Source organism: Anomaloglossus baeobatrachus, chromosome 2, assembly GCF_048569485.1.
Source record: "Anomaloglossus baeobatrachus isolate aAnoBae1 chromosome 2, aAnoBae1.hap1, whole genome shotgun sequence".
Lineage (NCBI taxonomy): Eukaryota > Metazoa > Chordata > Amphibia > Anura > Aromobatidae > Anomaloglossus > Anomaloglossus baeobatrachus.
This window is the reverse complement of record NC_134354.1, coordinates 776933419-776955176: the sequence shown is the minus strand read 5'-3', so window position 1 is coordinate 776955176 and position 21758 is coordinate 776933419. Positions and strand designations below refer to the sequence as shown.

At 47.7% G+C, this 21758-nt stretch overlaps 1 protein-coding gene across 1 annotated transcript in view; it reads right to left on the bottom strand.

Moving 5' to 3' along the window:
• Window positions 1-21758, bottom strand: part of LOC142290038 (cyclic nucleotide-binding domain-containing protein 2-like) — a 381880-nt gene that overhangs the window by 69824 nt on the left and 290298 nt on the right. Inside the window, exon 14 of the mRNA XM_075333985.1 lies at window positions 1456-1590. Coding sequence (XP_075190100.1) covers window positions 1456-1590 — 135 coding nt within the window. The remainder of the gene's footprint in view (window positions 1-1455; window positions 1591-21758) is intronic.

The window sequence follows — 21758 nt, the reverse complement described above, 5'->3', positions numbered from 1 at the left end:
TGCTGTCACTGTATATGGGGTCACTCTGCTGTCACTCTATATGTGGTAACTCTGCTGTCACTGTATATGGGGTCACTCTGCTGTCACTGTATATGGGGTCACTCTGCTGTCACTGTATATGGGGTCACTCTACTGTTAGTAACTGAACTAAGCTCTGCTATTACTCTATATGTTGTCACTCTGCTATTAGAGGTCCAACAACAATATCTTCTCCCCTTCTCCCCCCCTTTTTTTCCAAAACCATGACTTTTTAACAATTTCAGTGGACTTTGCCATATGAGGATTTTTTTTGTAGTTCTGAATGACTTCATTCACATTACTACATGGCGTACTGAGAAGCAGGGACAAAAAAAAAATCTTTTGAGTAGTATGAAATATTAAAAAATAAGAGAATTCCACCATTTTCTCTGTGGTTACTATACGCAGCAAAAATTTGATTACAACAATGCCAAATTTTTATATACAGCGGGTAAATAAGTATTGGACGCATTACCAATTTTCTAAGTAAATATATTTCTAACGGTGTTATTGATATGAATTTCTCAGCAGATGTCGGTAACAACCCATCCAATCCACACAGGCAAAGAAATCAAACCATAAATATCCATAAATGTATTAGTCTGTAATAATGAGAAATAACACAGGAAAAAATTATTGAGCACGCTTACTGAAATGTAATTAATATTTTCAACAAAAGCCTTTGTTGGTGATGAAGCTTCCAGACTCCTCCTAGTCACCTGCATTGCTCAGGGGAATATTTGGCCCATTCCTCCACAAACACTCCTCACATCCTGCAGCTCACGGCTCCTTCTATGATCTCTGAGCTTTAGTTTCTTCCATACATTTTCGGGTCCGGTGATCGTCTCGGCCATTCTAGCAGATTTATTTTCTCTGAAATTAGTTGAGCGTTTCCTTGGCTGTGTGCTCACTGGAACCTCCAGTAGTTTAGAAATGTTTCCTTTACCAATGCCATCAGCATGTTTACAACAATAGGATTTTGAGACAGCTCACTGGTTTTACCTATCATGAGATGTTTCTTGTGTGGCACTTTGGTAATGAGACACCTTTTTATTGGCCATCAGTTGAACCAGCTGATATTATTTATCACTAAGTGGCAGGATTTCTAATTACTGATAGATTTCAGCTGGTGTTATGACTGGTTTCCATGGCTTTTTGCACCTCTCTTTCTTCATGTATTCAATACGTTTTTCCCTGTCTCATTTCTCCTTCTTACACATGACTTCATTTATGGACATCTATGGTTTGATTTGCTTACCTGTGTAGATTGGATGGGTTGATACAAAAATCTGGTAAGAAATTCATATCTATAGTATATCTATAATATAGTAGAAAATGAGTGTTTAATACTTATTTAACCCATATTATATATAAACATATGTCTTTACAAATGCATGTTTGAGTGAAAACTAAATATTCACAAAGTCCTAAACTTACTTGTCTTGATAATTTGTGGATGTATTCCTCATTCATCTGTTTTTTAAAGAATTCCTTAGAAATGACAATACATTCTGCTCCATCTGAAACCAGGGCCATACCTAATGTATCTTCGAAAATGGTGTAAACCAGACCCTGTGGGATAGAAATAAAGTGAAATATTTGAATACTGGACTTTTATTCCCTTTAAAATCCATGCTGAACATTTTGTAAAGTAATCACAATGATATACATACTGTATATGTGTATATATTCATTGTGTGTATATATATATATATATATATATATATATATATAGAACAAGATGAAGAAGGATCCAGCAAGGCAGAATGACTCCAAGGGCAACAAAAGTTGTTTTTTTTTCTTCTCTGACTTTATTATCTAAGAATAAAAAATTCCAGAGCTCTTGACAAGTTGTTAAGTGCAAGGTATATGCAGTATGGACTATGCGTTTCGGCAGACGCAGCCGCCTTCTTCACGGTCCCAAGTTTTGTCTTGGGACCGTGAAGAAGGCGGCTGCATCCGCCGAAACGCGTAGTCCATACTGCATATACCTTGCACTTAACAACTTGTCAAGAGTTCTGGAATTTTTTATTCTTAGATAATAAAGTCAGAGAAAAAAAAAACAACTTTTGTTGCCCTTGCAGTCATTCTGCCTTGCTGGATCTTTCTTCATCTTGTTCTACGTATCTTGGAAGTCTCCCACTTCAGATCCGTGCAATAAGGAGAACAAGGACGCCGGGGCTTGAGCTCTGACAGGTGAGCTGGTCTACAACCTTTATTTCAAAAATATATATATATATATATATATATATATATATACAGTATATATATATATATATATATATATATATATATATATATAATTAATACAAAGGACTGGCACTCCAAATCTTCTGAAATATTTTTGTAGTTTATTTCATCATATCATACAGGCGTAAATTACGCGTTTCGGCTAATAGTGAGCCTTTTTCACATGTGAAAAAGGCTCACTATTAGCCGAAACGCGTAATTTACGCCTGTATGATATGATGAAATAAACTACAAAAATATTTCAGAAGATTTGGAGTGCCGGTCCTTTGTATTAAATATACTGTGGATGCCTTCCTTGGACACGTGCACCTTGAAGGGTTGTGTGCCGCCTGGAACTTCTGTTTATATATATATACACTGAGGCCTTTATATATATATATATAAATAATAAAAATGTATATATACACACATATATATATATATTTTATTATTATTTTTTTTTCTCTTGCTGTCTGTGTAACTTTTTTTTATAAGAAAAAAAGTCACATAATCTTTTAAAATGTTGCACATTATTCTTTAAATGGTCAAAATAAAAATCATGTATAAACTTAAAATTAAGTAAAATGCATACAAAAAAGGGGCATTTTAAAGATCTGTCTAAAAACTTCTGAACAAGCAGAGTTATAAAATAAGAAAAAAGAGATAGGGAATCTGTTATCAGGTTTTTGGCACTTAATCTGAGAGCAGCATGATGTAAAAGCAGAGATCCTGATTCTATCCATTGTTACTTACTCTGCTGCTTTCTGTAGTTTTGATAAAAATCAATGTTTTATTAGCAGGAGATTATCAGTAGATTACTCGTAATACTGCAACCATGTAGTCCTCCATATTTATGAGCTCTGTATAACCCTTCCCCCACCACTGATTCACAACTTTCTGCCTATGCACAGTGCACACAGAAAGCTGTCAATCAGTGATGTAGGCGGAGTTATACAGATCTCAGCATTCAGGGATCTGGGAGATCTGCAGCGGATGAAAAAACAATTTTATCAAACTATATCAAGCAGCCAGTGACACACTGTTGGATTCAGGGTCTCTGCTCGTACATCATGCTGCTGTCATGCTAGGTTCGGTGAAGTACCAAGCGAAGGGTGAAAGGGAAGAGAAACCCTGTGTCTAGGGAAGGGGGAGATGGTGACCCCTGACTAAGCCTACCGCTGGGTCCTGGCTTCCCTCACTACCCTAGATGGGTTCTGCACCTATGCGCCAAGCCAGATACCTGACTCTAGCTGACCCTGATCTGGGCTCTAAGCAAGGAGCACATGGGGTGAGTTCTTCTTCAACCCCACTTGGCACTAAAGGACGCTAAGGGATAACAAACAAGGGAAATCAACAAACAAATTATCTCCAGTTGACTCATGGAGAGAAACTGCAACAACCACCAAGATTCTCCAGATGTATGCAAGCCGCCTGCTGGCACTGAAGACATCATAAAGACATATAAAGTATCACCAGCACCGAGTATTAGGAAGTGAGCATATATAAAGACAAGAGAAGTACTGATGAACAGCAGCTGAAAGGCTGAGGAACTCTGCAGGGTCTGAAAGGGAAAGGGATGAAAACCAAGCAGAAATAATAGAAGGTCAGGGAGCAGTTTGCGTATCCAAACGCTGTGACCTTCTATGGCCGGACACCACAGGACTGTCTGTTACCCGTGACACACCCGTGATGGCTTCTCTCTGATGGGGTAGCAAAAACCTAGTGATAGATTTTTTTATAAAAGAGAAAAACTATTTTAAAACATCTATACAATATGGCTGAAACACTAAAGCCAGTAATAAAAAAAAAGTTATTCCAGAAATGTGAAGAAACAACAATGATGAATCGGATCCATGCAGCGCATACATTTTGTAAGATGCAATGCATTAAAAAAATGTAAAGTAAAAAAAAAATGTTTTGAAGTATTTTGCCCATATGTATCTCCATGGAGAATTCTTGTATGGACCAATTTAGACTTGCAATTTTTGTGTCCCAGAAAAGGGATCCAGTCTGCTACTAATGATATAATTGGCCCAGGCTACCATAGTCATAAAACCAGATAGGTTCATGTACTTTGGCAGTGAGCTAATCATGAATTTGGGTAATCTGTGTAAAGTTCAAATTATATAAGTAAGTATCTGTAAATAGGATGACAATGTAAATACAATATGGTGAGAATAAATAAGGAGATCTACAAATCCCAAATGTGAGTGTCATGATCCAGGCCGGTATCTGCCGCTGGAGTTCCCCAGCTCCGGTTTGGTCATGTAAGGGGTTAATTCCCCCCTGCCTTGTTCCGGGCTTAGAGCGCTATATCCTGGCGCTGCCCCTCTGGTTCAGTGTCAGTGATAGTTCTGCCTTGCAGCGCGTGTACTGGCTCTGGTGAGTGTTCCCGATCTGTCCTGCCTCTCCGCTACCATGTTCTGACCCATCTGTCCGTCCATCCCAGTCCCTGACTACCCACTCCTGCCTACTGTGTATCCCTCCCTGTCTGTCTGATCCAAATCCTGATCCATTTGTCCTTCCGCACACCTCGCTACTCTGACTTCCCAGCTTTGACCTATATCCATGTTTCTGACTCCGTCTCAAGTCTGTCCCTTTGGTATATCCGTGACTCTTTGGCCTCTGACCTTCGGCTATCACCTGACCACGATTTGTCTTTTCCTATACTATTGTCTCTAAGGTCTGCTGCCAACTCGGCTTACTGACTATTTTACTGCCCTCTTATGGTCTGTCTGCTAACTGCACTCGGGCTGTTTTGCTGGAAACTTCAGCAGCCTTCATAGTGCAGTGAGACAGTGAGCCTCAAAAAGAAATTGGAACAAATTTCAACCTTCATCTTCCTAAAGCAAGAAGTAGAAGAACTTGCTTATAAGATTAAAATATTATGACAAATCTGTTTATCAGGTTAAAAACAATGGTATTCACAAAGCAAAATAGGATAGAGAATGCTAGCCAAATAAAAAATCCGGGAAGCTACCCAAAAAAGGGGAGATCTCCAAGAAGAGTTGGTAAATGACCTGGACACTACCCAGCTGTCATGCACTATAAGGGAATAACTGGGAACCAGGGATCCTGGACTGGCCCCCAGGCTAGGGGGCTCCTTGCTGTCCCTTCTCCCAGAGGTACTTCTGATGGTGAAGAGGTCTGGACCGCCAGCCTAACCTGCTCCTGGCCAGCCCTGCTCTAATACCTCCTCTCCCACATCCCCAGGGAGGGCCAGGACAGGAGTGATTAAGATCACTCAAATAAACACACAAGGAAAAATCAAAACTCAAACTCACTGCAAGCACACTCAGAGGTATAGATAATACATGCTTAGGGGGAATAAAGAAAAGGAAGGAAACAAACAAGATTATTTCCACAACACACAAAATAATGCACAGAAGATCTCCAGAAACTTGATCACCACAGCACTATCAGGGGTGCAGGAAGGACACTGGAGAGGCTACGCTGACCATATGACTGTGGGCCCTGCACTCACCCTGATCCTGGAGGTACCTTTGAAGGTAAGGAGGTCCAGGTCCCAACCCTGGCCCCAACCCCAACAGCGGGATGGGACAGACCCAAAGTAGCAACCTCCCCCAAGACACAGACAAGGGGATTAAAATGAAACACACTCACACCGCAAATATCCACAGAGGAGAGACAGCAAGACACTGGAAGAAATAAACCAAAAGGGCTAAGAGGAATTCACACTAGGTAACTCACAAACAGCGCAGACAACAAGTCGCTGGTCACCAAAAAGTGTAACGCCACAGATGCCTGGATATCGCAACTGCAAGCAGAAACTATCTTCGGCAATGGTACAGAAAACTCCCCAGACTTAAGTAGGAGGAGACCAGGTCGAAATGGTAATTAGCAAACCTGGCTCACTGAGAAGCCAGCCACTGCACTAGGAGGCATTAACTCCTAACATGCCACGAGCAGTGGTAAATAAAACAACTGACGCCCGTCAGAACAGTGCTACTAGCAGAAACCAAGTTGCTTGTTGGAAGCGTGTACAGAGTCCAATCAGGTCTTTTCTTTCCCCTGAGGAAGCCACCCTTATAGGTGGCGATACGCGTGGGGTAACCACGAGGGAACCCCTCTCCTCATACTACCTTTACCCACATGGTCTTGCTTAAATTACTGATAGTGAGTATAACATTGGGCTACCTTAATGCTCTGAGTAGATACAATGTTTTGTCTGTCCTAGGTGATCCCAGATAGATGGCTATAGTGAGATAGTGCTGCTTTTATTACTGCTATTTATTCTGGCTTATTTAGCCCTATGTGATTTTGCTAAACTCATCTCACTGCCTACTACACCATACTGTCTTATCTAGATCTTATAACAGCAGAACAACAGGCACTTGCATAACGTTATGCGGTGCCTCCTGTATAGCTCACCACACTATTAAGAGTGCTATATTGCCCTTTATACCTGTATCAGACTCTACTGAATGTGTTGTCTAATATTAATTGAACTATAATACTCATGTACTCACTATAACATGTACTTTTTTGCCTAGACATCTATGGTGGATGTAGGAGAGTTCTTATACTACTGTATTTATATTTATACTTATATTGGTTCCTGGCGTGTTGGGTGTATCATGCCATTGGCTTTTTAAGTGTTTTTAATTTTCTTCTGTGTGTGCCCCACTCCTAGTCTGGAGACATGTGGTTGCTGTTGTTTTTCTATAATAAAGTATTCCTTATAACCATGATTTTGTGGTGATCCCTTGTTTGGTATACCTTTTCTTTAAAAAATTTCGGTATTGTGCTTGTATACCAGGAGATCCTACTGGTTGGTGCCCTTCCCTTCTTGTATGTTGAGTCCAATCAGGTAGTAGCAAAGTGTGGGTGCCGATCCGGGTGACACATGGTAGGTTGTGTAATAGTGATATGCATGACAAGTACAAAGACTGGTATCGCAAAAGCTATAATCGGCATGGGAGGATCAAATCCACCATAGTAAAGAGGGCAGGGAGTAGCTGTGATTAGTTTCTCCCAATACGTGACTCCAGAGACAATCATCAAGCTAGCAGAACTTAACTCCTCCACGTCTGAACCAAAGAGAACAGAGGTCAATGTCAGAGAAACTCAGGAGCCTAACAAGAGACCTAGGGGCACTTTGCACGCTGCGACATCGCAGGCCGATGCTGCGATGCCGAGCGCGATAGTCCCCGCCCCCGTCGCAGCAGCGATTTCCTTGTGATAGCTGCCGTAGCGAACATAATCGCTACGGCAGCTTCACATGGACTCACCTGTCCTGCGCCCGTCGCTCTGGCCGGCGACCCGCCTCCTTGTTAAGGGGGCGGGTCGTGCGGCGTCATAGTGACGTCACACGTCAGGCGGCCAATCGGAGCGGAGGGGCGGAGATGAGTGGGATGTAAACATCCCGCCCATCTCCTTCCTTACGCATATCCTACGGAAGCCCCAGTGACGCCGGTAGGAGATGTTCCTCGCTCCTGCGGCTTCACACACAGCGATGTGTGCTGCCGCAGGAGCGAGGAACGACATCGGACTGTCGCATCAGCGTAATTATGCTTTACGCCGACGCTGCACCGATGATACGATTACGACGCTTTTGCGCTCGTTAATCGTATCATCTAGACTTTACACACTACGATGTCGCATGCGATGCCGGATGTGCGTCACTTTCAATTTGACCCCACCGACATCGCACCTGCGATGTCGTAGTGTGCAAAGCCCGCCCTAGTGTATAGTGCCAAACTCTGCTGTGTGAACAGGGTCAGATGCCGCCCGGACACTTGGTGAGTTTTCAGCTAAACCCCGAGTGACAACAGCACTCCACCTACGTTCCCTTTGCCATACCACTTGGAAGTAACATCTTAGGACTCAGTTTGGCAGAAGAAGGTTGGAATAAGGCACAAGTAGACAAAATACCTTTATGACCACACAATTAATTTCAGTGCTACAGAAACAATGTATTGGAAAATTGGAAAATATAGGGTTAGGTAATATAGATCAAGACTTGTATGAGACTTGGGTTCCTTAAGACCAAGGGAGGAAAAATGTACATGTTCAGTTCCTTTTAATTATCATTGTGCACACAGGGTGTAACATAAACAAGGTCTGAACTAGACCCAAAAGATATAGACTTAATAGATCTTTAAGAAATAGAAAGGAAAGAGACTGGTCAAATAGTCACCTCGGAGCCCGTTAATTGTTTTAGTGCTTTGGCTGAAAACCCATTTTCTAGAGCTAATTTGATGGGAGACACAAGAGGCCTCCTGATCAGCAATGCACAAAATAAGAAGCGATGCATCGGAGACAGGAGCGTTTACAGGAGTCTATCTGTGTACAAAGCCTGTCTGACCCTACTCAGAGGTCTATGCTTTTATTGTACTCACAGAAAAGAGGAAATTTCAGAACATTACAAAAATAAGATATATGAGTTACAGCACAAAAGTTTGTGAATTATGCATTTTGTTAAGTACTCCAAGGAACCGGCTTAAAGGGAATTTGTCAACAGGTTTTGCTATGTAATCTGAAAGCAGCATGCTGCAAGGGTTAAAACAAAGAATTCAGGGATGCCAGTCTTGTCAAGGTCCAATCTGTTGTTTATTTAATCTATGTTTGTTTAAGCAGCAGGATTTATCATTGCTTGGACTGCAATGTCAAGTGCAGGGCAGTCTGACACACCCCCTGCTGTGATTGACACCTCACTGTCAATGCCCAGTCTCTATATAAAGCCTGGTGTGGGCAGAGACAGCTCTCTCAGCTCTGCTACATGGCTAAACGTAAAAATTCTGATTGTGTCAGTATGGCTGCACCCAGTAATCTAAGTGATAAATTGCTGACAGATTCTTTATAAACTAGTGCTGAATGACTTCAACAGTTCTTAGTAATCCATTATCCCAATACCCTGTTGTGATCCTGTTATGAATTTTTTTTCTGATTCCTCTTTGCACACTCGCTCAGTGAGATTGGATGGTGACGTCTCTGAACAGAAACTTTCATGTCTTCTCACAAATTCCCAGTGAGATTCCGGTCTAGACTGTGAGACTGTGACTGACCCATTCACACACATGAATATGCTCTGATCTCAACCCTCCATTGTAAATCTGGCAGGAGGTTTAGGGTTGTTTTCCTGCTTGAAGGTGAACCTGCGCCTCAGTCTCATGTCTTTTGCAGCGTCTAACAGATTTACCTCCAGGATTGTTCTGTATTTATCTCAATCTATTTCATATCAGCTCTGACCAGCTTCCCTGCCTCTGCTGAAGAAAAGCCTCTCCACAGCAGGATGCTGCCTCCAACATGTGTGATGGTGGGTATGGTGTTTTCAGGGTGATGTGCAGTGTTAGTTTTCCACCATTTTGCATTTAGCTCAAAAAGTTTTACTTTCGACTCATCTGACCAGAGTACCTTTTTCCACATGCTCGCTGTTTCCCCTACGTGGCTTTTTTTAAACTGCAAATGGGACTCTTTATGGCTTCTTGTTTTCAAAAATGTCTTTTTTCTTGCCTCTAGAGTATGTGACTAATGCGGGCTTCACACGGGACGATCTATCGTGCGATTGCACGAGCAATCATACCCGCCCCCGTCGTTTGTGCGTCACGGGCAATTAGTTGCCCGTGGCGCACAAAGTCGTTAACCCCCCCGTCACACGTACTTACCTTCCAAGCGACGACGCTGTGGGCAGCGAACATCCACTTCCTGAAGGGGGAGGGACGTTCGGCGTCACAGCAACGTCACACAGTGGCCGGCCAATAGAAGTGGAGGGGCAGAGATGAGCGGGACGTAAACATCCCGCCCACCTCCTTCTTTCTGCATAGCCGGCGGGTGCCGCAGGACGCAGGTAAGATGCGTTCATTGTTCCCGGGGTGTCACACACTGCGATGTGTGCTGCCCCGGGTACAATGAACAATCAGCGCCATTGAAATTAAACGATATTATGGAACTGAGCGACGCGTACACGACTCACGATTTGTGAGCGATACTGCGTCGCTCAGAGGTGTTACACGAGACGACATCGTGTACGATGCCGGATGTGCGTCACGAAATCCGTGACCCTGACGATGCATCGCACAATAGTTCGTCTCATGTAAAGCACCCTTAATAGTCTTTTTTTCTTGCCTCTTGGAGAATGTGACTAATAGTCGTCCTGTGGACTGTTTCTCCCCCCCGAGCTGTGGATCTCTGCGGCTCCTCCAGTGACCATGCTCCTCTCAGCTGCTTCTCTAATTACTTCTCTGCTTCTTGGGATGTCAGTTTAGATGAACGGCAGTGTCAGTGTCTTTGCTCATTTCCAGTTGTGCTTTACGCCTTCCATTTTTGGATGATGGATTGAACAGTGCTTCATGAGCATGGGCTATTTTTTATAACCTAACCCTGCTTTTCTCTTCTTCACAACTTTATCCCTGACCTGTCTGGTGTGTTCCTTGTTTTTTTTATATACTGTTTGATCTCTAATGTTCTCACACAAACCTCTGAGGCCTTCACAGAACAGCTGTAGTTATACTAAGAATAAATTACACTCAAATGGACAGAATTTTAATAATTTGGTGACTTCTAGAGGCAATAGGTCACTCAGGATGTTATTTAGGGGCATCAAAGGGCTGAATACAAATGCACGCCACAATTTTCAGATTTATATTTTTAAAATATTTAGAAAGCTGTGCATTATTTCCTTTACACTTCACAAATACTTGCTACTTTGCGTTGGTCTATAATTCATTTTGGAGTCAGCGGCCCATCAGAACTTTCTTCAGAAACATTATTCGTTCTATGAAAAAAAGGTCGCGCTGCACAATGTGTCCCAGACGCTGCGCTGAGGAGAGAAAAATTGTTATGGAAAATTGCTTGTACTTAGGTCTTAAACTGCTTTAACTGTGTGAAATGTCAGCAAATCTGCCGTAAATAAGCAATCGAAATAATCGTCACTTGAGATTTAAATCAGCGTGTAACAGAATGATTTGCAGTTTCTGCGCGCGCTGAGATTATATCATGCTTGTCTGTTATAAGTATGGGGGGAGGGGGTTTACTAATGTGCAGTAATTTCAAAGTTCTTTGACTTTTAGGCAAGTTTCTTTAGGAGAACTTTAAATCTAAAGGTAAAGGTGTCACGCACAGAGTAGAATATGTCCGAATATAATGCGTGACACACGCAATCAGACGAACGGGCGTCTGACACACTACCAAAAGCACCACAAAAAGGGGGAAACACCGAGGTCACGATACAATGGAGGTCCCTGCCGTTAGGGAGAGGGTTGAGGGGGCACCTCCTGCACTCACCCCAATCTGTTACCTGAGCTCCCTAGCATTCCTATTCAGGTTCTTTCAACCTGTTGGCAAGCAGGATACCTGGGTCCCTCAGCTGGCCCTAAACTCACCCTGTCTAGTGAGTAGGCCGATGAGTGTCGCGGGCGGCGGGCGCTGCGCTCGCTAACGCTCAGGTCCGGCGCTGCTGCTGCTGCTCGGTGGCTCGAGCGGTGGGCCGGATCCGGGGACTCGAGCGGCGCTCCTCGCCCGTAAGTGAAAAGGGGGTGGTTTGTTTGGGGGTTTAGTCCGTGACGCCACCCACGGGTTGTGGTGAAAATGGGCACCACCGCTGCTGGTGACGGGGATCCCGGCAGCGATGGTAGGGAGCAGCTGGGATGTTGTTTTCCCCTTCCGTGGGTAGGGGTTGGTGGTCCCGGGGCCCGGTGGTGTGACGGGGAGGCAGGGTCGGTGAGGTGCAGGGTTGTAGGGATAGCGCGGCGCGGTGCCGGATGGCACGGGTGTACTCACTCAGCAATTGATACACAAAGTCTCCGGTAAACCAAACGGCTGGATGGACGGGTCCCGCAGCCGGCTGCAGTGTCTCTCCCCGGACAGGTTATGGTGGCTGTCTCTCCCTGCACCTTTGTGTACTGTGTTGACTCCAATGGCTTCCCAACGGTAGTCCGCTCCCCGGTGTATAGATACCGGAGGAGCCTGTTCTGCCCGCAGGCATTGGCCCTTGGATTTCTAGCCGGTGGCGGTGGCTGTATATCCTCACGGTGTGAGCGGTTGCCTTTAATCGGGACTTATTTGTTAGGGAACTCCGGGGGTTCCTGTCACATTCGGATTTGACTCTTGACGGCGGCTCCAAGCCTGGTCGGGGTCCGATGGCCCTGCCTGTGTGCTTAGCTTCACTCCGTTCCCCGGTCCGATACCGTTGGGCCACCGCCCAGTCCCAGTCTTTACGGCTCTGCGGAGTTCCACCAACTTTTGCAGATGGCCACCACCGTCTGCCAACCTTGCTCTCAGTGCCTGGGCTCCGACTCAGACACTTGCAGTACGTGACCTCTCACTTTCACCTCCTGACTCTCACTCCTCCAAACTCTAACTCACTGCTTTTCCCGCCTCCAGGCCTGCGAACTCCTCGGTGGGCGGGGCCAACCGCCTGGCTCCGCCCCACCTGGTGTGGACATCAGACCCTGGAGGGAGGCAACAAGGGTTTTGTGTCTGACTAATGTAACTGTCCGGGGGTGGGTGTGTGTGTGTGTTTTGTCTGTGGCTACCTGGCTAGTCCAGGGCGCCACATGAGTACACTAGAGTCACCACTTAGCTAATAAACACGGAGGGAAAGGAAAGACAGAAGGATGCAAAACATCAAACTTCACCGCAGCACTCGGACTCAATAGTAGCAGGTGGATGGGCACAGGAGAAAACCTCAGCAGTTCCTTCCACCAGGCTGGCCAGAGTAGAAATAATTCTAATTCCAGCAAGGACTGCTGGGAAGTCTCCAGTATTTAACCTAAATGGGTATGGGCCCAAAGCAACAACAGCTGACCTGCCCTGCTCAGAGCTGCTGGCAACAAAACTGAAATTAACTCACGAGATGCCAGAGGAAAGGAAACCTTATTTAAATGAGGAGTCAAGATGGGGGTGGGAAGCTTCAGTCCTAAGGCTCAAAACAGCAGGGAGACGACCGTGACAAAAGGCAGGTTTAAAACAGTGAAGAAATTGTATCTAGCCCTTCACAAATTGTCATTTGCGTCATCTGGGCCCTTTTTGCTCTAGGACATATTTATCACAGCTAATTTTGGATTTGGACTTTTGTCATGTATCAAAAATGGGAAAACCTTCTGGAAACTCAGAAGAATTGGCAAATCCCTTTGCACCCATTGAAAAACTCAAAACGTTAGACCAAAAACCTCCTGAAATCTGGTAACTGAAAAAGGTTTCTTGTATTACATCTTCTAGAGTAAAGAAAAAAATATTCACAGGACCTCCATGCATCAGCCACATTGGTGGCCTGTTAACAGAATTTCTTCTTATTTTTCTGCATTATTGCTCCTCTTCTGACTAGTAGAACTGGCGCAACACTGGAGGATACAAACAAATAAGGGCCCTTGTACAAGAACAATATATGGGCCCTCTGCAGTTGGGTAACCTGAGGTGGTGTGTGCCAAGGGTTGTGCTCTCGGCGACCTGTAATCCACCTCACGGTAGCTGAGCTCATTGTCAAGGTGGGTCCCCTGCAAGTTGCGCACACACACACAAAGCCCTCCAATAAAAAGGGAATGTAACATTGGGATACAGTGTTTGTACAGTCACTGCCCCTTTAGGTAGAATGGTGGTGATAGTTGTTTGTGCAGTTGATGTGGTGCAGCGCAATAGTCACAGTCTCAGTCCTTCAGTAATCCATGCCCCGGCCACCTCCAAAGACGAAGATGGAAGGAATTGGTTGTCATGATGTTGGTTGTGTGTGTGGTCTTTGTGTGTGCAAGCCATACATGTATTTAGGCCCCTGTGCTGACCAGGATTTTTCAGTCACAGACACTGATACTGATTTATTATTCAACAGTCTTGTACTCAACATTACGCACAGTATTTCCAACACATTGTCACTTCGGGTACAATACTTGAACGAGTCTTTTACAGTACATTCAACTTCAAGGCACAGTTTTACTTTAGGCTGCTCCATTATTCCTGATACTATTGCTGCTGTCTGTCTGTTCTCCACTTTACCACATGGCCATGGTCTTATTGGTCCTGTATAAGGGTTTTGACTGCCATTGGACAAAGCTCGTCGACTGCCAAGCCTCCTGTTGAGGACTAGTACCGCTGGAATCAGTTCACTGACCGGGAAACCTTTCTAGAGTTTGGGCCTGGTACTTTCGACTTTGGAACGGAGATGTCTCTCTTTCTGTCCCCGACTGGTGTCCTCTTGGCATGCCCTGTTCCGGGTTTTGGGGTTCCGGTCAAGGCTGCCACAGATACCCACTTTCTTCAGCCTACGGTATCTGAAGGGCTTGCACACTTTTCTTACTTGCTATTCTATCCACTAGTATAACTTTCTAATTACTCCTCTTCGACTGTCCAGACTCAGAGATAAGTCAATCTGTATTCTTCAACTGACTCCTCCACGGGTAAGCGACCCACAGAATTTAACTGTTTTCTGCCTAAGTCCTCCTGTTAATAGACAGAACCTACTCTCTTTACCAGGGAGCAGCACCTAACCCAGCCACTAGCTGGCGACACTTATACTTTATGCATAACCGCATCCCGTTCATAAACACAATTGACATTATTATGATTCAACGACGATCGGTATCTTCAGGGCAGAAACACATGGGCCTAGCCACCCTCTTAGGGTATGATTCCACTTGTATATGACTCGTGCGAGTTTCGCATTGGTATCACACGACACGGCGCACAGTCTCCTGATGGCAGCGGGTCGGCTGCATGTATTTCCATGCAGCTGAGGCACTCCTGTCAGGAGAGTGTGCGCCGTGTCGTGTGATATCGATGCAAGACTTGCCCGAGTCATATGCAAGTGGAACTCTGGCCTTACACAGTTAATCTTCAAGCATGAAAAAAATATCTTCGCCTTGGAAATGAACAGTCTCTTTACTGGTGATAACAAGATGGATAGCAATATGCAGATAGCAGGTAGTAGATTGTCAATTTTTGCACTTACAGTTGGGTACGTTCCAATTATCACTGTTGATCGAAGTATTGACACTGAAGAATTTCTGCACTTAAAGCCCACTTTACACGTTGCAATTAGTTGTACAATCGCATTTGCGATGTGACACGCCCAGGTCGCATACGGGATCTTATGCGATTGTACGTTGGTCGTTCATTTGCTGTCACACGTGCGTTAGTAGTCTATGTTAAATTGATCAATTTTGTGTGCGATCCTTTAGATCATGTGTTCTGTGACGTATGCATTGGGCACCTTTTTTTTTTTTTTTTTTATTTATTGACTTGCCAAGCGTGTGTAATGTGTAGGGATGCATTTTTACTATGTCATCTGCCATTCAGCTCTGCTACATGGCCGCTAACAGCAGACACAGACAGCCATGTAGCAGAGCTGAATGGCAGATGACAGCAGACACAGACAGCCATGTAGCAGAGCTGAATGGCAGATGACAGCAGACACAGACAGCCATGTAGCAGAGCTGAATGGCAGATAACAGCAGACACAGACAGCCATGTAGCAGAGCTGAATGGCAGATGACAGCAGACACAGACAGAGCCGCACTGTCAGAATGAACTCGGGTGAACTTCACCCGACTTCATGGTCATGCTGCGGCTTTGTCTGTGTCGCGTCCTGATTAGCGGTCATCAGTGAAGGACTCACCGGTGACCGCTAATCTCCTAAGTGACTGAAGTTAGCAGCCCTCTCTCATTCTCACCAATCCCCGATCCCCGGCGCTGCACGGCGTTCACACTGCTCCGGCGGCTTTTACTGTTTTGAAAAAGCCGACCGCCCATTAAACAATCTCGTATTCCCTGCTTTCCACGCCCACCGGCGCCTGTGATTGGTTACAGTGAGACACGCCCCCCACGCTGAGTGACAGGTGTCACACTGCACCCAATCACAGCAGCCGGTGGGCGGGTCTATACTGTGTAGTGAAAAAAATAATTAAATAATTAAAAAAAACGGCGTGCGGTTCCCCCCAATTTTAATACCAGCCAGATAAAGCCATACGGCTGCAGGCTGGTATTCTCAGGATGGGGAGCTCCACGTTATGGGGAGCCCCCCAGCCTAACAATATCAGCCAACAGCCGCCCAGAATTGCCGCATAGATTATATGCGACAGTTCTGGGACTGTACCCGGCTCTTCCCGATTTGCCCTGGTGCGTTGGCAAATCGGGGTAATAAGGAGTTATTGGCAGCCCATAGCTGCCAATAAGTCCTAGATTAATCATGTCAGGCGTCTATGAGACACCCTCCATGATTAATCTGTAAATTACAGTAAATAAACACACACACCCGAAAAAATCCTTTATTAGAAATAAAAAACACAAACATATACCCTGGTTCACCACTTTAATCAGCCCCAAAAAGCCCTCCATGTCCGGCGTAATCCAGGATGCTCCAGCGTCGCATCCAGCGCTGCTGCATGGAGGTGACCGGAGCTGCAGCAGACACAGCCGCTCCGGTCACCTCCACGCAGGTAATGAAGACAGCCGCGCGATCAGCTGCTGTCACTGAGGTTACCCGCTGTCACTGGATCCAGCGGTGGATGCAGCGGTGGCCGCGGGTAACCTCAGTGACAGCTCAGCTGATCGCGCTACTCACCTCAGTTGCTGCGTGGAGGTGATAGGAGCGGCGGTGAGTAGCGCGATCAGCTGAGCTGTCACTGAGGTTACCCGCGGCCACCGCTGGATCCAGTGACAGCGGGTAACCTCAGTGACAGCAGCTGATCGCGCGGCTGTCTTCATTACCTGCGTGGAGGTGACCGGAGCGGCGGTGTATTCTGCAGCTCCGGTCACCTCCATGCAGCAGCGCTGGAAGCGACGCTGGAGCATCCTGGATTACGCCGGACATGGAGGGCTTTTTGGGGCTGATTAAAGTGGTGAACCAGGGTATATGTTTGTGTTTTTTATTTCTAATAAAGGATTTTTTCTGGTGTGTGTGTGTTTATTTACTGTAATTTACAGATTAATCATGGAAGGAATCTCATAGATGCCTGACATGATTAATCTAGGACTTATTGTCAGCTATGGGCTGCTGTGGCGCCCCTGACCTGGTCAGGCACCACTGAGTACTGCACCCATGCTGGGGACAGTACAAAACAGGTAATCCAGAAGGCTGACCGAGGTGTGACTACACAGGCGCATAGTGATCAGGTCTCACACATGTACCTTTGGGAGGACCCCTGGGGATCCCAGGAGGGGGCGAAGCCTCCATCTCCACTCGAGGGGTGTGGTAGAGAGCCTGGTTGCTAGGTGACGTAGGCAAGAATAGGAGAGGAGGGAAGAGTGAGCCGAAGACAGTTGAGTGGTGAAGTTCAGGGAGAGCAGAAGCAGACCCTGTAGCTCTACACAATTCTGACAACGTACGCGCAGTGACTACCGATGGGGGAGAACGGTCACCTGGTAGTGCTGCCCGAAATCCACCCACGACTAAAGAGAGAGCAACGGAGTGGAGAGTAAGGAGACTGTCAGGGAGTTACCAGGCCCAACCGGGTAACAGGTCCCAGTGCAGGGATAGATTCACCTGTCCTTTGCCAAACCTGCATGAGGGGGCACTTTACACCCCCAAGACAACACCACAGAGTCCGCAGCCACGTAGCAAAGTGAGGGCCCATAGCTCACAGGAGGCAAGCAGCCGGAGTGATCTGGTCCAGGCTACAAGCAAACGGGCCAAAAGGAAGGGGAGAGAGGCACCAGCAACTTCCCTGGGCGACCCCAGCAGGGCTTCAAGCAGGGGTTACCTCAAAACACAAAGGGCTAAGGAAGGCGAGTCGGTAGCCACCCTCATCAGTCAGCCTGAAGGACACCTGGTTCCAGCCTGGTTCATCCCAGCTACGCCCGGGTTACTCACCCTGCCACCATCAGTGAGTATGTGAAGCCCCGCAAGTATTGTGTCGGTGCATTACCTTCAGGGACTCCACTCAGCTGGATCTTGTTACAGGTAGGAAATCTTCTATTTGTCGTGACGCCACTCTCAGAATTGCGGTCAGTGGGGACCGCCACTGCAGGTTAAGGGATGCCTGGGGCTGATGGTGGGTGCAGTCGGGTGTAGTAGCCTCCTGAGAGTGAGGCAAGCCCCAGGGCCCTGTGTAGGTGTGTAGAACCACAAGGTGCAGAATAACTCCACACAAGCAGAATGTCTTTCAGGGTTTTTACTCACAGTTGATGGCAGGGTGAGTAACCCGGGCGTAGCTGGGATGAACCAGGCTGGAACCAGGTGTCCTTCAGGCTGACTGGTGAGGGTGACTACCGACTCGCCTTCCTTAGCCCTTTGTGTTTGGGGTAACCCCGACTTTTAGTCCCTATGGGGGTCACCCAGGGAAGTTGCTGAAGCCTCTCTCCCCTTCGTTTGTCCGTTTGCTTGTAGCCTGGGCCAGGACACTCCAGCTGCTTGCCTCCTGTGAACTATGGGCCCTAACTGTGGCGACGTGGCTGCGGACTTTGTAGTGTGATCTTGGGGGTGTAAAGTACCCCCTCAAGCAGGTTTGGCAAGGAAAGTTGGATCTATCCCTGCACTGGGACCTACTACCCGTTTGGGCCTGGTACTCCCTAGCAGTCTCCTTACTTCCCACTCCGTGCTCTCTCTTTAGCTGAAGATGGATTTCGGGTAGCACTCCTAGGTGACCGTTCTCCCCCGTCGGTAGCCACTGCGCGGGCGCTGTTAGACTGCTACAGCCCCAGGGGTCTGCCCCTCTCTGAGCTCCCTGGACTCTGCACTAAACCGGCTCACTTGAGGGACCTGCACTTCTGCTCCTGTCTGAGCTCCACTTCATGCTCCTCACTCCTCCACCCTCTGCTTCAGACTGTCTACTCCTCCTTCTCTTTTCCCTTTTGTGCCTGCCTACGCCACCTAGCAACCAGGCTCTCCACCACACCCCTTGATTGGAGATGGAGGCTTTTGGCCCCCTCCACTATTCCAGTGGAGGTGAAGGCTTTGCCCCCTCCTGGGATCCCCAGGGGTCCTCTCAAAGGTACATGTGTGAGACCTGATCACTATGCGCCTGTGTAGTCACACCTCGGTCAGCCTTCTGGATTACCTGTTCGTACTGTCCCCAGCATGGGTGCAGTACTCAGTGGTGCCTGACCAGGTCAGGGGCGCCACAAGTAAAACCCCTGAAAGACATCCTGCTTGTGCGTGTGAGTCATTCTGCGACTTGTAGTTCCACACACCTACACGGGGCCCTGGGGCATGCCTCACTCTCAGGAGGCTATTACACCTGACTGCACCCACTATCGGCCCCAGGCACCCCTAACCTGCAGTGGCGGTCTCCACTGACCGCAATTCTGAGAGTGGCGTCACGACAATCAAAATAGAGGATTTCCTACCTGTGACAAGATCCAGTCGCGTGGAGTCCCTGAAGGTAATGCACAGCTGCACCGACACCGCACCTCGGGGCCCCACATCTCTGGCGTCACGAACAGGATAAGGACTAGACCTGTTCAGACAGGTGACCATGTGCCTGGGCGGTCCGCTTGAAAAATTGGAAGCGCCGCCATATTACCACCATGAAAAGCGCGCTGAAAAACAACAGCAGCCCGCGCTGGGAGAAGTTACCGCCCACGAAGAGGTGTGGCTACCCAGAGATCCCCTGCAGAGTCCTGGTCTCGCAAGTGATGAGAGCGGAGGCGTTCAGGGACGTCGGGAAGGAAAGGGAGCCAGAAGCCTGCTACTAGAAGAAGGAGACGCAGAGGAAATGGCGTCTGGACGCAGAGACCCAGAGCCAGGCTCCGCTGCCTGGTGGTATCGGGAACTTGCCCAGTTTTGCGACCGACTGGAGGCCAGGGTCGTATGGCAGATCAGCTTAGGGACCCACGGAGCTTCTGGAGATGGCTGCAGCGGTTCAGGCCTATGAGAGGGGAACCGCACGACGAGTGCCAGACCAAGCGGCGACGACTCAGACCCCGATGATGTTACCGATGGGTGAGTCCTGTGTTGCCCCTGTCAGCGCGAGTGCCCCGACCCCTACTGCCATGCCCGCGGTCCCTGGAGAGATGCCCGGCGCGGCGACGCTGAACCAGGCCGCAGCCACGCCAGGTGCGGCCCGCCAAGCCCAAGCCGCCGCAGCGATGCCCTGCCCGGCCCGCCAAGACCCCACCGCAGCAGCGACGCTCGTCCGCACCGCAAGTGAGGTGCTGAACCAGGCCGCAGCCACGTCAGGTGCGGCCCGCCAAGCCCAGATTGCTGCAGCGATGCCCAGCCCGGCCCGCCAAGAACCGGCCGCAACAGCGACGCTGATCCAGGTCGCTGCGGCGACGCCCAGCTCGGCCCGCCAAGACAAGGCTGTACAATTATTTACCCCGGCCTGCAAGGCCAGAGCAGACACCGCTCCCCAGCCCAAGGAAGTCCCTGCTAGGAAATCCCTGCTGGGGGAGGACCCCGAATACTGGAAGCTGAAGGCTGATCTAGAGACCCACTTCCCAAAGGAGATGGTGGACAGGTATCTGCTCCCCCCGCACACCCACAGGAAGACTCCTGCAACATCCACGCCAAAGAGTCCACCGCCCTGGCCTGCTGATGAAAATCCATCCCTGGCGCTGCCACAAGAGGAGTGCCCAGAAGAACTAAGGGGGAGGGGAGGCCAGGAAGCTGAGGAGCTGACCCCAGAGCCATCAGCAGTGGATGCAGCACCAGTCCAAGAGCCAGAGATGCTGCCGTACTCCCGCTGGGATGAAGAGGGCCCGACCTCCTCCGCTGAAGAAGATCTGTCCAAATACATCACCTGGGAGCCTGCAAGCGGTGAGGTGGCAGTCAGGCAGGACCCAGCCCGCAGGACACGGCGCCGTAGCAGGACAAGGGAACCACCTGCACAGCAGTCTCCAGAGGAGAAGGACAAGGTCACGGCCAGAGACTTAGAGGAAAAGCGGTCCTTGAGAAGAGCCAAATCCCAGGTCAGAGGCCCACTTTGTCGAGGAGTTGTAGAAGACTTCAGTCTAAGGTCTGGATATGGCTTTATAGTAGCACCTGGTGTAAAGGAGGGCATCTTTGTGAACAGAAGGGATGTAAGAGCACATTTACCTAGAGGACATCCAGGAAGAAACCTACAGATAGGAGACCTGGTAGAATTCACCAAACACCAAGGAGAACGCGGATGGTACGCACTAGATGTCACACCATGCCCCAGAAATCCCTACAGAAACCCTGCTGTCTCAACACTACAAGATGAAGAAGAAGAGGAAAGAAAAGATAAAGAACCCATTGATGAGACCACTACAGATGAAGATAGAGATACAGAACAAGAGAAAGAAACAGACGACGGAAACACAGAAAATGTCAGGTGCTAAAGCCCAATAGGCAAAAGCCCTGGTGGAACGGAGTAGAGAAAAGTAAAGAAAAGTACAGCAGTTTGAAAAGTTTTGCAACGTTCAAGTTTAAGCATGCGCCCACATGAACTAATGTGAGAAACCTCTTTTTGCACTTTAACCCATGAACCTTAAGGCTATGAACTGGCTATAGCCACAAACTCTCGCAGTGTACATAGTTACCCCAGAGGTACCACCACCAGAGCCAGCCTGTTTAGGGGCCTGGCTCGCCTGCAACCAGGGAGCACGCCTGTTTATGGGGCCTGGCTCTCCACCACAAAGAGGGTACCTGGTCGGCACCA